At 41.4% G+C, this 18,271-nt stretch overlaps 1 protein-coding gene across 1 annotated transcript in view; it reads left to right on the top strand.

Moving 5' to 3' along the window:
* Positions 1-12,437, top strand: part of BRMS1L (BRMS1 like transcriptional repressor) — a 30,011-nt gene extending 17,574 nt beyond the window's left edge. Inside the window, exons 5-10 of the mRNA XM_081865281.1 lie at positions 1,390-1,486; positions 2,873-2,956; positions 7,517-7,581; positions 7,739-7,778; positions 8,317-8,443; positions 9,652-12,437. Coding sequence (XP_081721407.1) covers positions 1,390-1,486; positions 2,873-2,956; positions 7,517-7,581; positions 7,739-7,778; positions 8,317-8,443; positions 9,652-9,775 — 537 coding nt within the window. The 3' untranslated portion in view covers positions 9,776-12,437. The remainder of the gene's footprint in view (positions 1-1,389; positions 1,487-2,872; positions 2,957-7,516; positions 7,582-7,738; positions 7,779-8,316; positions 8,444-9,651) is intronic.
* Positions 12,438-18,271: the final 5,834 nt, after the last annotated feature.

Below are 18,271 nucleotides of genomic sequence, written 5' to 3'. Positions count from 1 at the left end.
AGGCGGCTACATACTGATAGCCCCCCTGCAATAAGTTCCAAACATGATATACTGTGTGGCCAGTGGGGAAGGAAGGGAGGCTACTTTTGCAGGGATACACAAGCTGAAATTTCTTAAAGCATCTCCAAGTACACAGGACTAGTTGCATAGTCTTTGTATTCCAGCTGCATTGCTTCTTTTACAGTGGAACATTGGTTCTCAAACTTAATCCATTCCGGAAGTCCGTTCCAAAGCCAAAGCGTTCCAAAACCAAGGCGCACTTTCCCATAGAAAGTAATGCAAAACCGATTAATCCGTTCCAGACTTTTAAACGCAACCCCGAAAACAGCAATTTAACATTAATGTTACTATCTAACAAGACCATTGATCCATAAAATGAAAGCAATAATCAGTGTACTGTACTATAAAATATATAAGATAGTATTGTAGGTGATAAAAATTAAAATTATTATTTTGTCTTACCTGCACTGATGATAGTCATTGTTTGCATGGGGGGCTTTTATCCACTTCCGCAGTCACACAATCAATCAGTAGCTGAACTGTGTTCCACACAATCACAAAAACAAATTAACCGAAAAAGCCTCAAAAACAAAAACGCAAAATAAATAGCAAAAACAAAAGTGCCCGACTTAATCCGTTCCGTAAGTCCGTTTGGCAGCTTCTGTTTGGTGCAGGCGCCCCAGAAACAATAGCCAACAGCCGCATCGGACGTTCAGCTTCCGAAAAACGTTCCAAAACCGGAACACTTACTTCTGGGTTTTCGGCGTTTGAGAACCAAGGCGTTTGATTACCAAGACGTTTGAGAACCAAGGTACCACTGTACTTCCCCCCAAGATGACTTGAAATTCTCCCATGTGTTCCTACAGGTTGCTTGTCCTGAGCCCTTTGCAAGTAGCTACATACAGATCATAACATATTTAGAAGGAAAATGAGGTTTTGGGTTTCTCCTTTTTTAAGTCTAGTGTGTTCATTTTCTTGCGTTTATATAATTTCCCACTGTTTGGAAAATATGGGTAAAGCCCTTCACATTTATCAGGCTAGGCTTGGTGCTTTGTAGATTCAAAACACTTCTTTGGAAGACGAAAACCCCTTTTAACCCCTCGCTTTTGTTATGCCATGCACCCACTTGAATGTTCTGCAGGATGTTAACCCTTCTGTGCGCTATTGCATCTGCCTCACGCACCTGAGACTACCTTTCTCAACATCAGAAGACAGTCTTTTTGCATTGCCTCTGGCACTCTGAACCCAGCAAGAGAATGGTTCTTATACATCAGGTCTTTGTTGGAAGCTTCTTCCGTTGCTCTTGAGTGCCCCAATCCAGTAGAAGATGATGTGTTGACTGCTTTTCGTTGGCTAATGTTTGACTACATTGTTAACTTTTCCTTTCAGAGTGAAAAGCTCTTGTTGTATGACACAGTTCAAAGTGAACTGGAAGAGAAAATCAGACGACTTGAAGAAGACCGACATAGCATTGACATTACCTCAGGTAACTAAGAGCTGGTGGAGTGTCCTGACTCCTAGTTCTTGACGACAAAGACTTGAAGAAAGATTCTTTCCAAAGGCTTTAATGTATAGATTACCGCTGCACATATGCAGATTACTGGTTTAAGGCACTTCAGGCAATCCTAAACACAGCTATATGAAAGGCAGGTACTCTAACTACCAAAGTTTTAGACTTTGATCCTACATTGCCACACCCCTTTTGCTATCCTATATATAGGAATGGGGTGGGCCCATCTTAGGGCAGTAAGCGTTTCTGAAATCTCTCACTACGCCTAGTGTGCGGAATCTACTGTTCTCTTGCTGTTCTCTGGCTTTGGCCCAGTATACCTGAAGGGGCGTCTCCACCCCCATTGTTCAGTCCGGACACTGAGGTCCAGCTCCAAGGGCCTTCTGGCAGTTCCCTCACTGCGAGAAGTGAACCAGGCAGAGGGCCTTCTCAATAGTGGCACCTGCCCTGTGGAACGCCCTCCCATCAGATGTCAAGGAAATGAACAACAATCTGACTTTTAGAAGACATCTGAAGGCAGCCCTGTTTAGGGAAGTTTTTTATGTTTGATGTTTTACCATGCTTTTAATATTCTGTTGGAAGCCGCACAGAGTGGCTGTGGAAACCCAGCCAGATGGGTGGGGTATAAATAATAAATTATTATTATTATTTATTACTGTCGTTTGGCTTCTCCTGGACCTAGGTGATAAGGGAAGTGTCTCTGCCTCCTGAGAGGTGGCTGGGACCAGTGAAACATCCCCTTCTGTGTAGGCAGAGCTACTCCCAGTAACTGGTGGCTCTGGGGTGGGGGATGCAGAGAGCGTGTCAGAGAGAGGGTATGTCAGAGAGAGGCTGTGACTACCTTGGAAAGAGAGAGAGGTGGGACTTTCGGCTCTCATCACGGGGGCAAATGAGATGGAAGAGCAGGTTGGGGGGAAACTCCATCCCCCGGGGTCATTGCTCACACTGCCACACTGCCAGCAGCGGCTCCCATATTCCACTGGAGCCTTCTTCCGGCACTTGGGCAGTTCTCAATCTGCATTGTCTTGACTCAGCCAGCCCATAAAATAAAGGTTATGGAAATGGAAAGGAAGAGAAATGGAAAGGAAGAGTGTACATGAAGTGACCAAATACTTGTGTCAAGTTGGAGTTGGTCACTGGCATGGTTTATAACACTCAAATGCAAGGGTCTCTCTCTTGGCCTAATGCCATATAGAAAAATCTTTTCTAAATGTTAATAAGACGGGATAGTCAGTGTAAGTGGCAGTTCCAGTTCCTAAAGCAGCACAGCTTGCTTATCAATTGTATGTATAGATGAGCTTGGAGACCTGTGTGCTATGTGAAGAGAATTGTTTTAACTGCCACGTTCTTACATTTCCTCAGAGTTATGGAATGATGAACTTCAGTCTAGGAAAAAAAGGAAGGATCCCTTCAGTCCCGATAAGAAGAAACCGGTTGTTGTATCAGATATCCTTTTCATGGTTGCCAACTGGATATAATATTCGCTGAATTACAGTGCTGCTGGTTGTTAACACTTCATAAAACTTTCATTAAGAAACTAAGTGGGGTGAAACACAAGACAATGGTTTGAAAGCTGAGAATTTAGAACAATATTTTTCTTGGGGACTAAGAGCTGGTCTGTCCATTAGGATTGTCACTCCTTTTTTTTGCACAGTATGTGGTATGGTTATAGTAACAGGATGATGCTCAAAAGCTAAATCATACTCAATGTAGACCCATTAAAATGAGTGGACTTGGTTCTACTGCTTTCAGTGGCTCTAGTCTGATTATGAATAATGTTGGATATCACCCTCCTGGTTATAATGTGGATTATTAAAGAGAAGATGGCAGGTGGTACAGCATAAAATCTCCATCTAGTGATAACCCAGCATTCCTATTCTCCAACTCCCACAACTTTTTTAAAAAGCTTAAGAGTTTGCAGAAATTTTGGCAACAGTTGTAATGAGATGCCTTTGTTTTTCTGTGCATGTATGCAGAGGAACCTGCCACAACCACAACTTTTCATTCTTTAGAACCCGAAAGGATGTGTAGCCACACAATGAGCCCTTTTGAATACAAGGAAATGAAGCAATGCTGCTTCACTGATAAATTTGTGTCGGCGCTCCAAGGCATCCCTTGGGATCTGTCTTGCCACAGATTTTAGTTGCGTTATACCAAGCATACTTCAAAGTGATCTGCTAGAACCTTTTTAAAAAACAAGAAAGGAAAAACATAGAAGCTCAACAGATCTTCAAAGACGAAGAAGGAAGAATAATCACAATACAGATCAATTGGCAGGGCGAAAAATTAATAATTGTCGGGATCTACGCACCTAATGGAAACAAGACTGATTTCTACAAGAAATTGGAAGAAAGGCTGTTTGAATATATGGATCAAAAAATTATAATAATGGGAGATATGAACGGAGTTGTATCAACGGAAATTGACAGATTAAGAGAAAAAAGTGACAGTAAAGAAGGAAAACTACCGAAGACCTTTTTCGCATTGGTGCAAAATTTTAATTTAATTGACATTTGGAGACTCAGACACCCATTAGAAAAAGAGTTCACATTTTATTCGGAACCGAATCAGTCCATGTCAAGAATAGATCAAATTTGGATCTCGAATGAACTAACCACCAGAATCCAACAAATAGAAATCCAACCCAGAGTAATTTCGGATCACAATCCGATAAAAATGGAGATAAAAGTGTATGAAGAAAGAACATTCAGATGGAGACTGAAAGATTACCTTTTGGAAGATGAAAGAATCATTCAAGAAGCCCGTAAAAAATTGACGGAATACTTTGTAGAGAATATGAATAAAGGCACAAAGATCAGCACAGTGTGGGATGCAAGCAAGGCGGTAATGAGGGGATTTTTCATCCAACAGAATGCGATCAAAAATAAGAACAGAGAGAAAGGGAAGAAGGAAATCCTAAAACAAATAATGGACAATGAACAAAAGTTAATTAAAAAGCCAAATAATACCAAAATAAAACAAAATATTAAAGTTCTGCAGACACAGTTTGCTATGATTATAAACAAAGAAGTTGAATGGAACATTAAAAGATTAAGACAAAGGAATTTTGAATTCGCAAATAAACCAGGAAAATGGCTTGCATGGCAAATTAAGAAAAGGAAAGAGCAAAGTACAATCAATAAAATTATTGTGGATGGCGAAGAAATAGAAAACCCAAAAGGTATCAGGAAAGGATTTTTGGATTTCTACAAGCATCTGTATGCAAAACGAGAGAAAAACAATATAAAGAAGATAGAGAAATTTTTGAAAGAAAAAAAGGTGCAAAAGATCCCGACAGAAAAGAAAGACAGACTGAATGCCCCAATAGAGAATGAGGAGATAGTAGAAATTATAAAACAGATGAAAAAAGGGAAGGCACCAGGACCAGATGGATTTACAGCAACTTATTACAAAGAAATGAGGGACTCCCTGACGGTACCACTTAAAGAAGTTATGAATAATATTTTGAAACAACAGGATATACCAGAAACATGGAAAGAAGCCTTTATTACACTCATACCAAAACAAGACTCTGATCTCACACAAGTTAAGAACTACAGACTGATATCTCTGCTAAACACAGATTATAAGATTTTCTCGGGTATTTTGGCAACAAGATTCAAGAAGATATTGCAAGAACATATCCATAAAGATCAGGCAGGTTTCCTTCCTGGCAGACATAATGTAAGAAACATAATAAATATTTTGGAATATTTGACTGCCAGTAATGAGAGACAAGCCGTTTTAATGTTTGTGGATGCAGAGAAAGCGTTTGATAATGTTTCATGGGAATTTATGTTGAAAAATTTGGAAATTATGGAAGTGGGAGAAGATTTTTACAATGGCATAAAGGCAATATATTCAGAACAGAGAGCAAAATTGATCGTAAATAATGTAATTACAGAGGATGTGAATATAAAGAAAGGTACAAGACAGGGATGCCCTCTTTCACCACTGTTATTCATTACGGTTCTGGAGGTCCTGCTTAGTTCAATTAGGCAAAATGAACTAATAAAGGGGGTAACAGTAGGTCAAAACCAATACAAAGTTAAAGCCTTTGCCGATGATCTGGTAATTACGGTGGAAGATCCGACAAGTAGTCTAAAAGAAGTTATAAAAGAAATTGACCAATTTGGAAGAGTGGCCGGATTTGTATTAAATAAGAGGAAAACTAAACTTATGGTGAAGAATTTGGACCAAAGTTTGATAGAGGAAGTGCAAAGAGAAACAGAGATGGAAGTGGCGAAGAAGGTAAAATACTTAGGAATATGGTTAACCCAAAAAAACATTGATTTATTTCAAAACAATTATGTGACAACTTGGAACACTATTAAGAGAGACCTCGAAGTGTGGAGTAGGATGAAACTATCTTTTTGGGGCAGAATTTCTTCAATCAAGATGAGCGTGCTTCCAAAGATGTTGTTTTTATTTCAAATGATTCCAATAATCAAGGGGACAAAGATCTTCAGAGAGTGGCAAAGAATGCTTTCAAAATATATCTGGCAGGGCAAAAAGCCACGAATACAATTTAAGTTACTAACTGATGCGAAAGAAAGAGGTGGCTTCGCCCTGCCAGACCTGAAACTTTATTATGAAGCATCTTGTCTCTGTTGGATAAAGGACTGGATAACACTAAAAAATAATAAGTTATTGGACTTGGAAGGGTTTGACAACAGGTTTGGTTGGCACGCCTACTTATGGTTGGGAAAGAAGAAAGCTCATAAAAGTTTTGCCAATCATATTTTCAGAGGTGCCCTAATAGAAATATGGGATAGGTACCAAAATATTTTGGAACCAAATGTACCTCATTGGTTATCCCCATTGGAGGTCATGAGTGTCAAAAAGACAAACATGAGAGAGGACTGGATGACTTATGGAGATATTGTAATTAAAGAAGGGGGGAAATGGAAATTGAAGCCATATGAACAAGTTAAAAAATATGTATATGATTGGTTGCACTACTTCCAAACAAATGAAATGTTTAAAAAGGATTGTAAAGAGAGGAGATATATTGAAGGAGAGTCTAGATTTCAGAAAGAGATAATAAACAATGACTACAAGGTATTGTCAAAAATGTATAAAATGCTATTGAAATGGCAAACAAAAGACGAAGAAGTCAAATCGGTTATGATACATTGGGCCAGGGACTTTGGTTATAATATACAGCTAGCAGATTGGGAGAAGGTATGGAAGGAAAATATGAAATTCACTGCATGTATGACGATAAAGGAAAACATTATGAAAATGGTATATAGATGGTACATCACTCCCGTTAAACTAGCAAAAATGTATAAGACATGTAACAAATGTTGGAAATGTAAGGAAAGGGAAGGGTCGTTTTATCATATGTGGTGGGAGTGTAAGAAAGTAAAAGGCTTCTGGGAAATGATATATAATGAGTTGAAAAAGATGTTTAAATATACGTTTGTGAAGAAACCAGAAGCCTTTTTGTTAGGAATTACAGGAAGAGAAATTAACAGAAGTGATCATAAACTTTTTCAATATGCAGTGACTGCGGCAAGAATCTTAATGGCTCAAAAATGGAAACAAGAAGAATTACCAACATTGGAAGAATGGAGACGGAAATTGATAGACTTTGCTGAATTAGATAAACTGACAGGAAAAATCAGATATCAAAAAGATCACAAGTTCACTCAGGACTGGAGAAAGTTTACGATTTATCTGGAAAACATTTGTGATGAACAGACAACGCTAGTTGGATTTAAAGAGGCTTTGTGAGGAGAAAGGGTATTGTAAGAGGGAAAAGAGCTGTAAAGATTTATAAACTGGCAATACAACTATAAAGGAAATGTGAACTAAATTTAAAATTATGAGGATTGCGGAGGGAGCGGGGGGAAGTCTAAAAGAATTTCGTATTATATTGGATATGAATGTGTTTATATAAATTTGTAAAAGAAAAATCTTTTTAAAAAAATTAATAAAAAAAAAACAAGAAAAAACAACTTGACCCTCTTTGGAAATGTGCAAGTCCCTTAACATATTAACGACCCTATATAGTGTACATGCTGCAAGATCTTGATATACTTGAAGACTGGACCACAATAAGAAAGGTATTGTTGAATGTTGCTCTCTGTATTCCTTTTTCTTTTAAAGAAAATGGCTGGTATGAATGGGCATAGCTTAGGTTTCAAGAGGGATGCTCTTTAAAGCAAAGCTCCTAAGTTGATTTGCCGAAATGATGACTAACTTACCATTTTTTTATTTCAGGCAATGGCTACTTTGGGGCCACATAGAGTGAAAACAGAACGTAAGGACAATCTGCTTTATACTTATTCAATCCTTGCCTATATAATAGCTCAGGATTTCTCAGCCACAGATGCTAAGAGTTTACTATGGGGTTTCTTAATTGTGTACGGATTAGGCAGCAAGACACTGTTTTTTGTCTTGTGTGGTTTGGAAACTGGGGGGGTGGGGGTGGTAGAAGCAAAAGTTGGTGGAGCACCAAGTACTGATCTACTCACGCAAACCTCTTCATCCTTCAGGCATTTAAGAGCATTATGAGAGTTCAAGGACATTCTAACCTGGCAAAAATACTCAAGTAGGGTGCAATGCAGAGCCAGTTATGGGTGTAGTTTGTGGAAATGGGGAGTGGCTGGAGAGGCTCCAGGGCCAGAGGGAAAGGTCTGAGGGGCCGCATTCAGTCCCTGCGGCTGAGGCTCCCCATTCCTGTTCTATAGTTGTGGGAGGCGTTCCAAGCAAAAAGGCAAACTTAGAGTAGAAATGAGGTAGACAGAAATTGCCTTCTTAAATCTCCTGTTCTGTTTTGTCTGCACTGATTCTTTCAGCCCCTGTCAAGTTGGAAAAACATGTACACAATGCAAGATCTGAAGATGGAAGGCTGTATTATAATGGGGAGTGGTACGGACGTGGACAAGCGATATGTATTGATAGGAAAGATGAATGCCCTGTAAGGTAAAGATAGCGGGCCGGATTCACCTAGTGAACCTGTCTCTGGTTGGAGGAATCTTGAGAGTTTTAGTTAAAAGAATAAACAAAGCAGACCCCACAAGACTCAAGTCTGTGAATAAATTTATATTATATACTGAATGATGTTCTTGTATGGGGAAAGTACATAGTACATACCAGGCATAGGCAAACTCCAGCCCTCCAGATGTTTGGGACTACAATTCCCATCATCCCTAGCTAACAGGACCATTGGTCAGGGATGATGGGAATTGTAGTCCCAAACATCTGGAGGGCCGGAGTTTGCCTATACCTGGTACATACAGACAATATAAACATTAATTTATAAACATATAGAGAGAAATGAGTTAAATCACAGCAGGACAAGAGAAGCTTGCCTATGCATCACTCGATGAGAACTTTTGTCAGTATGGAGTCAATAGCAGAATGACTAGCTGGCAATGATGTAGCTACAGTAGCATCCACAGAGGTGACTTTTGTATCCTATAGTAATAGTATGCTTTCATATAGGGTACCTTATTATGCCTATCAGTAGCAATCCCACAACAAATCGAGCCTCCATCAGTGTTACTTACAATAGCTAGATGCTATTGTAGGATTCCTACTGATAGGCCTTGTAAAATATACTATACAGACAGCAGCTGTTTTGCGCAGAGATTCCATTTCTGGTCCCTGCATTTGTCAGTGTTTGTAAGCCAGCCCATTATGCCCCACCCCGTTACTCCCTCCCCCCGTTATGCCCTCTTCACGGTCCAAAAGGACTGACGTGTTGACAGCCGCACATCAATTGGACAGACTGAGGATGGTCTCCACCTGTACAAAAGCAAACTGTACTATAGGATACTGACTTCAGCATCCTATAGAGCGCTGCTGTAGCTACATCATTGCCAGCTAGTCACTCTGCTGTTAAGCCTGCGCACGTGCCTCTCTCTCTCTTTCCCTTCCTTAACAAAGGGCGGCTATTAAAGATGTGAATGGTTGGTAAACAGACATAGTAATGTTTAGTACACTTCCAATATCAGTGTTCCTGTATTTTATTAACTATCCTTAATTTAATGAGGCACTTGTTATAATGCTTGTGTGTTCTATTACCAATAATTACAGTACCGTTTATAAATGGCAGTGCAGTTTAAGGTGATCCTGTAGTTTTATATGGACACTAATGTGCTCCTGATTCCCCCCTCCTTTCTTTTCAGTGCCATAATTACAACAATTAACCATGATGAAGTGTGGTTTAAGAGGCCTGATGGAAGCAAATCCAAACTGTATATTTCTCAGCTACAGAAAGGAAAATATTCAATCAAGCATAATCACAACTGACCGTTAAACCAACCAGACAGTGTTATCCTGCTAGATGTGCCATGAGATGAAAGATGTATTTACTATTTGTTCTCATCTATTTTGTGTGGCAGTATCTGTGTATTTGTAGTAGTGTCAGTAATCTTCATACAAATGTCTTAGAATAAGTGACACATAATCATGTCTACCATGACGTCTCGCCTCTAATTCGGCTCCAGCGTCTCAGATAGAAAACGTTAACCTTTTGGAGAGCCTGAGAACATCTGACTAAGCCTGCAGTCCTACAAAGCTATGTGCATGCATGGGGGAGAATGGCGCATGCAGCTGCTTGGGGTCTTTTAAGTTTCTTTTGCAGCTGCTTGCCTGGCTCAATGTGTGAGCCAATTTTAAAACTGCCTATTGAGCTGCTGGGGGAAGTGAGAGGATGCTGCAGAAAGACACCACCTGGGCACATTTTTGGTTCTTCACCACATGGCCACTAGTTTCTAAGACTGTAGTCTAAATCCACTTGTATAAAATGGGAAAGAAGTGCTATTTATATATATAAAGAAATGAATGGATCATGTGATGATTGTGTTGTCTATCACTACATATATAAGAACTCCTTGAATTTTAGAAAACATGTCATCTTCGTCTTGCAAACCTATGTTAGCTTGCGCAAATGTTACTTTGATGTAGCCTAATGGAAAAGTATACTTAGATGGGCAACTGGAAAAAAGTGGAGACTCCCCCCCCAAACAGTTATCCTAGCTTGGCTACTTCAGAAAAACTGTTACTGATTTCTATTAAAACTAGCACCGTCGGGGGGCGGGGAGAGAATCAGTGCAAAAGCAAAGGACTCTTTCCGTTTCTGCTAGTATTAAGTCCCCTCTCCAAAGGTCAAGAGTGCCTGGTCTGAAAATGGTAACCCGATAACCAAAAGTATTGTTGCATATAGCTCTGTAATTAAATATATCCGTAGTCCAATGATATGTAATCCTTTAAAATTGTATCCTGGGCAGAAACAATGGTGTTTGCTGCTTAACAACCTCAAAAAGTTAGCATTTGTAAGCTTAGCATCAGGAGTAAGATCTTTTAGTTTTACCTTACATGTTTGACGTGGAACAGACTTCCTCAGAAGGTGGTGGACTTCCATGGAGTTTTTTTTAAAGCAGAGGTTGGCTGGCCACCTGTTATGGGTGTTTTAGCTGAGATTCCTGTATTGCTGGGGATTTGACCCCAGGGTCCTATCCAGCTCTGCAATTCTATGGGTCTGTGTTGGAGGCGTGAACCGTGGCTGGGTGGAAGGAGGAGGAGATGTTACTTGGTGGTTTTGTGCACTTTACTATCCATTGAGATGAGCCTTTGAAGGAAGTCTGCATCTGATGGAAAAGGCTGCCAAAAGTGTTTTTACGTTCTAGGTTGGACTGGTGCTAAATCTGGAATCTTAACATGCATCTTAACTCTCTATTTCAAGTCCTGAATTGAAACCCCTATGTGTAAAATAAATTAATCAGTGTGTTTGCAGTACTCCAGTCTCATCCCAGCAAGCAAATATCATGGTGGGCCTGGATGGGCATCTTAGGGGAGTCTGCTCTGCTTGAAAATGGCATCCTGTGGAAAAATCAAGGGAGTTATCCAAAGCAGCGCTAAGTAGTAACTTACTCCATCAGCATAAGGATTTCTGCTTGAGTGGAACTTCTCCCACAGCCCCTCCCCTCTGTTCTAGGAGTTCTCATAACCCTCTGAAGTGGATTTGTGGAGTGGGGGTGGTTCTGTTGCACAAGCAGGAATCCTTGTGCTGATGGGATGCATTAGTTGGATGCTACCCCAAGTATTTTTATGTCTCATCGTTCAAATTTGAGCGTAAAGTGTATTGGAAGTGAGGAGCCCTATGGGCAGGATTCTGACAATTTGCTCTTCTTGTAAATTTTTACCCTGTCGCCTCTTTTGCATCCAGAGCAGTTTCAGCTCAGCCTAGCAGCAAGAGCCTGCCTGAGCTCAGAGCAACGTACACTGAGACTATTGTCTTCTTTTTAAAAATAAAAAATGAAGGATTGGCAGCGTCGGCCTTTGCGCACTTCTGCAGGTTGGAATCTCATCTGTCCTTCAGTATCAACAGGTGTGTGCTTTAAACATGTGTGTGTGTGTGTGTGTGTGTGTTTGTACATACATATACACACTAACCTTGCAGCAATCTGCATTACCGTCCAAGCTGGGGCACTTGAGCATTGCTGGATAGAACCATGGGATGCCAGCCATTGCTGCTTAAATAACTATTTCTTGTATTCATGTTACCATGCTTCCACTACGGCTGGTAATATGACACATCTCCTCTGCGTTGGAATTGTCTCTCACTTGCCAGTTTGATTGATTCTAGTTGCTGGGGCTCAGAATAAAGTCTTATCCTGGTTTATAAACTGCTTTCATGTTTATGTGAAAATGTATTTACCGATTATGCGAAACCCATTTGACTGTTGTCAAAAGTCTATAATCCCAGGCTTCTGAAATTGGCCTGCAACGGTTTTCTTCTTACTCTGCATGTCACACATATTAGCCAAATGTATATAAAGTAATTCTGACAGGTTGGCCTTTGACAAAACCTACTGTATGTACACAGTTTGATAAAGCTTTTTTTGTAATGAGATATTTGTATTTTTTAACCTAGTATATAAATAAATGAACCTGTCATGGAGAATCTGAATAGTTGTACAGCTTGTGAATGTGGTTTCTGTAGTGTAAACCTTTTTTAAAAAAAATAAAATAAAAATTGCCGTGTATTCAAGCACCTTGGAGGAGGAAATATTTTAAAATTTTATTGCCTAGTCTAATGGACTAATAGTTCTGATACTCCATGCAAACAACTGAAGCAGCTGTTATTCTCAAACCATTTGTTTCTACGACAACCAGAGCCTGTGGACCTACGCTATATACAGAGAAGCCACTGGCTAGCTACATCAACACTATGACTGGCTGCAATCATTGCAGCAATGAGGCTGGCTGTGAGCAAAGGTAATGGTCTTGGCTCACTGGTAGAGCTCATGCTGTGAATGCAAAGTTCACTCCCCAGCATCTCCAGGATAGGACTGGGAAAAACACCTGCCTGAAACCCTGGAGAGTTGCTGTGAGTCAGTGCAGACAGTACTGAGTTAGACTGACCAATGATCTGACTCAGCGGAAAGTAGTTTCCTGCATCTTCAAAATGAGCTTTGACAAATCCTTACAGAGAGCACGTCTGCAGTCCTGTCACCAGTGCTAGCACTACTACTACTACCATGTGTGCTTTGACTGCCTCAGGCAGTTTCTGTCCTCTGGCAATAGAAAAGGCAAGGGAAGATGCTCCCACTGCAGAGCAAGATTGACAATTGAGGGAAATACGGCCGAGGGGGCTGGAACGGCGCTCTGGCAATTCATTCAGTAGCTGCTACAGGTGACCAGAGGCTTCTGTACACATAAAATATTCACATGCTTCTGTATGAATCGGCCGTTAGCTATACATTTATCCATTTGCTTTCATTCTTAGATTACAGGTGTTCGTTAATTTGAAAATTTAAAATTCAGTGTTTGAGTTGAAAAATTCCTGGCACGCACAGGAAACTGGTGATCCCATTCATGAAACGCTTTCCCCAGGAGACTTGCCTGGAGCCTGCATTGCATATTTTCAGTGCCAGGCAAGGACTTTCCTCACAGGCTATTAACACCCGATTGCTACTTCTAGGGTATTCTTTAGCTGGTTAACATGAATAGTGATCGTGCTTATATGGTGGTTAGGGGGTGAGTTTTAAAAATTATTTTATGGAGGATCTGTTTTAATTTTATATGTTTTTGTGTTTTGCTTCTTTTTGCAAGTCTTTCTTTCTTTTTTTGTATAAGGCAAGTAAGTAAATTATACAGGTATGCCACAGCGGAAAACATATGATTCACCTTTCTAGTGATTATGGTTTTAGTAAAGGTAAAGGTAAAGGTACTCCTGCCCATACGGGCCAGTCTTGACAGACTCTAGGGTTGTGCGCTCATCTCACTCTAGAGGCCGGGAGCCAGCGCTGTCCGCAGACACTTCCGGGTCACATGGCCAGCGTGACGAAGCTGCTCTGGCGAGCCAGCACCAGCGCAGCACACAGAAATGCCGTTTACCTTCCCGCTATAAAGCGGTACCTATTTATCTACTTGCACTTAAGGGTGCTTTCGAACTGCTAGGTGGGCAGGAGCTGGGACCGAGCGACGGGAGCTCACCCCGCCGTGGGGATTCGAACCACCGACCATGCAATCGGCAAGTCCTAGGCGCCACCCGCGTCCCCGATTATGGTTTTAAAAACCTGTAAAAATGTTAACTGAGCCTGAAATGTGTTTAAGATCTGCATTTCATGCTTTAGATTTCTGGCTCCTCCACCTTGTTCTAGAAGACAAAGATGGGCAGATGTTATGGCAGCCTATCTTGAGCCAAGTGCGGGTGGCGCTGTGGTCTAAACAGTGGCGTAGCGTGGGGGGTGCAGGGGGGGCCGGCCGCACCGGGCGCAACTTCTGGGGTTAGGGCAAATCCACGGGTTAGGGGGCGCAAATCCACGGGTTAGGGGGCGCAAATCACTTGCCTTGCCCCGGGTGCTGACAACCCACGCTACGCCACTGGGTCTAAACCATAGAGCCTCTTGGGCTTGCTGATCGGAAGGTTGGCAGTTTGAATCACTGTGACGGGGTGAGCTCCCATTGCTCTGTCCCAGCTACTGCCAACCTAGCAGTTCAAAAGCATACCAGTGCGAGTAGATAAATAGGTACCGCTGCGGCAGAAAGGTAAACTGCATTTCTGTGTGCTCTGGCACTTGTCACGGTCCTTCATGTGTCAGTAGTGGTTTAGTCACGCTGGCCACATGACCCGGAAAGCTGTCTGTGGACAAACACCGGCTCCCTTGGCCTGAAAAGCAAGATGATCGCTGCACCCCATAGTCGCCTTTGACTGGACTTAACTGTCCAGGGGTCCTTTACTTTTACCTTTAGCAATAAGTACAGAGTCCTCCTCTCCCTTCAATGCTTCACTCAAGGAGCTTGGTTGAAAAATGTCTCTCCCCGATCCTCTGCTGTCATTTCCCCAAGGCTCAGTTTTTCCACCAGGTGGCTGCAGAAGCAGCTTCAGCGTCTAGCTACCGGTACCTCTATTTTCTTACCGCCCCCCCCCCCCCCGACAGGCAAACACAGGAGGCAAGCGTGACCTGTAACAAATGGTTGCAATATGGAGTGCTCCTGCTCAGTGTTTTAGCCAAAGGGGTGGGGGGGAAAGAAGGAAATCAAACCTACAAGAAAACCCAGCAACCAGACCCATCAAGTTGGGGTCTTAAAATCCAAAAATATTAATGAATTACTGTCAGTACAGTGGTACTTCGGGTTAGGTACTTAATTCATTCTGGAGGTCTGTTCTCAACCTGAAACTGTTCTTAACTTGAGGTACCACTTTAGCTAATGGGGCCTCCCGCTGCTGCCACGCCACATGATTTCTGTTCTCATCCTGAAGCAAAGTTCTTAACCTGAGGTAATATTTCTGGGTTAGTGGAGTCTGTAACCTGAAGCGTATGTAACCTCAAGTGTATGTAACCGGAGGTACCACTGTATTGTAATGGTTCTGATACTGAACCACTGAAGAACAGCAATTCATGGTTGCAATGCTGTTTGTTTTTTAACTTGCAAAGATGTTCATTATTGTTGATGAATTAAGCTTATGATGGAGATGGAGCACTGGCTGCGTTCCAGCATAGCTGTGGCAGGACAATGCAGCCAACTCAGCTCCCCCAAGGAAGGGTGATGGAGGGAGGAAGCAGAGGAGTCGCTTGGTGCTAGCGAAACGTAGCCCCAAAGAGGCACCCACACATCTAGGCCTGGTCACTGCCAACCCTGCTGCAGAATGAGAGCCACACACATACAAACGTATGACCACAGACCAGCTTCCGTCACCTCAGAGAACCCCTCCTGCAAGAACAATGGGGCCTACTGAGCACAGTAGCTGGACATGGGTTGTAGGAATGGTGTCAGCACTCTGGACCCTCCCCATTCAGCGAAGGCTGAAATTGCTACAGGCCTGCCTATGCCTAAGCATAACAGACAAGTCAAAACGCAGAAACGGCAAGAAGACAAGACAAGGAGGCTTGTTGAATATAAGCAGAGAAATAAGCAGAATGCTTCAGTACCATGAAATGAAATAATTTTCTCTGCTAATGAAAATGAAGAATAAATAGCTGGTGCCCAAGATAGAAATGACGGAAGCCATGATTGACATTAGGAAAATAAAGTATGCCTTCCACTTCTAATAAAAAGATGGGGTATGAAATACATAAGGTTGCTATGCAGAGCATCAGATATGGTGTTAGCCATCACCACTGCCATCTTTATGGATGTTGGCTTGATCACTGAAGAAGATAAGAGACTTGCAGTTGATCGCAATAAAGTAAGGAGCGTCTAAGAACAAGTTATGAAATCTCTGGATCTTTGTAAGAAGGGTGAAATGGACTGCATCTTCTTCGTTGGTTATGAAGATCATAGAATTGTAGAGTTCGAAGGGAACCCAAGGGTCATCTAGTCCAACCCCCTGCAATGCAGGAATCTCAGGTAAAGCATCCATGACAGATGGCCACCCAACCATTGCTTTAAAAGCTCCAAGGAAGGAGAGTCCACCACCTCTCGTGGGAGTCTGTTCCACTGCTGAACAGCTCTTACTGTCAGAAAGTTTTTTCGAAAGTTTAGTCAAAATCTCCTTGAAGCCATTGCCACGCGTCCTACCCTCCAGAGCAGGAGAAAAGAAGCATGTTCCCTCTTCCATGTGCTAGCACTCAAGTTATTTGAAGAAAGCTATCATATCTACTCTCAGTTTCCTCTTTTCCAGGCTAAACATACCCTGCTCCTTCAAGCGCTCCTCATAAGGCTTAGTTTCCAGACCTTTGATCATCTTGGGTGCCCTCCTCTGCACACATTCCAGCTTGTCAACATCCTTCTTAAATTGTGGTGCCCAGAATTGGACACAGTATTCCATGTGTGGTCCTAAGGCAGAATAAAGTGGTAATATTACTTCCCTTGATCTGGACACTATACTTCTGTTGATGCAGCCAATAGCTTTTTTCTTTTCTTTTCTTTTCTTTTCTTTTCTTTTCTTTTCTTTTCTTTTCTTTTCTTTTCTTTTCTTTTCGCTGCTGCGTCATACTGCTGACTCATGTTAAACTTGTGGTCCACTAAGACCCCTAGATCCTTTTCACATGTACTCCTACTAAGCCAGGTGTCCCCCATCCTATATTTGTGCAACTGGTTATTTCTGCCTAAGTGCAGAACTTTACATTTGCCCCTGTTGAAATTCATTTTGTTCGCTTGAGCCCAGTTCTCCAATCTGTTAAGATCATTTTGATTTCTGATTCTGTCTTTTGTGGCATTAGCTACCCCTCCCAGTTTGGTGCATTCTGCGAATTTGATGAGCATCCCCTCAATTCCCTCATCCAAGTCCAACGTTTATGAAGACGTTGAACAACAACGGGCCCAGGACAGAACCCTGCGGCACCCCACGTCACTTTTTTCCAGGATGACGAGGAACCATTAATGAATACTCTTTGGAGTACTAAAGTTATGCTGATTCACCGCCTTTAGGGGCTTAGGCTGAAATCCTAACCATGGCTACTCAGAAGAAAGTCTAAATTCAATGGGGCTTACTCTCAGGGAGCCTTAATCTGTTGAGCACTGCTGCTGTTGACTGAAATCAGTGGGAGGTGTCTTGCAGAAATGCTTTGTGAATGGCATGATTAGAATTAAATTTGCTCTAATATATGCATAAAATATGAGTTAGTCTAACTGGAAATAAGGCTTATGACTGTGGCTGCTGTTTTATTCTTGCTTGTTGTATTATGTTTTGGGAGCAATAAAATTACATTTGCTCATCCTCTACCAAGAAGATAATCTGAAGAATAAGGTGTGCATTTTTGGGATTGCAAAATCCATTTTGCTGAAAGCCTGAAGATGGCAGCAAATTCCTACCAGAGTGTTTAAGCAGCAAACTTGAGATTTTACACCCCCTCCTCGTCCCTTCCCCCAAATCTGTTCAATATTAGTTATTTGGTTTCTTGTAGTTGCAAAAGAGTTATAACTGGATCTAATCCTATGGCATACTAATTAAGGGATATTCAGGAGAGAAAAAGTCCAGACTTCTAAAGAAGGATTATTTTTACTGCTCTTTGCTGAAAGGAAATCACTATGCTGAAGCTTAAGAACGGAGAGTAATTATATTTATAGTTGCCATAGTTACAAGCATGTAATTAAAAAGAAACATATTTCAACAGTTATACTGATGAACTAAGAAAAGTGTAGAATGAGCTTCTCCTAAGATCTGAGATATTATTTATCTAATCTTCCAAGTCCCTAAACAGCCACTCTTTGAGTCAGTTGTTAGCTACTACCTGAAATAAAACAAATAAATTTCAAGGCAAACTTACCAAATTCACATTTTGCAAAACAATACACAAACCAAGACATAGCCATCCTTTGAAATTTGCGTTTCTCTGAATTTTGCGATGCAGT

Source organism: Podarcis erhardii (assembly GCF_964252035.2).
Source record: "Podarcis erhardii genome assembly, chromosome: 1".
Classification (NCBI taxonomy): domain Eukaryota; kingdom Metazoa; phylum Chordata; class Lepidosauria; order Squamata; family Lacertidae; genus Podarcis; species Podarcis erhardii.
Note: the sequence above shows the minus strand (reverse complement) of the source record. Positions and strands in the feature narration are given on the sequence as shown.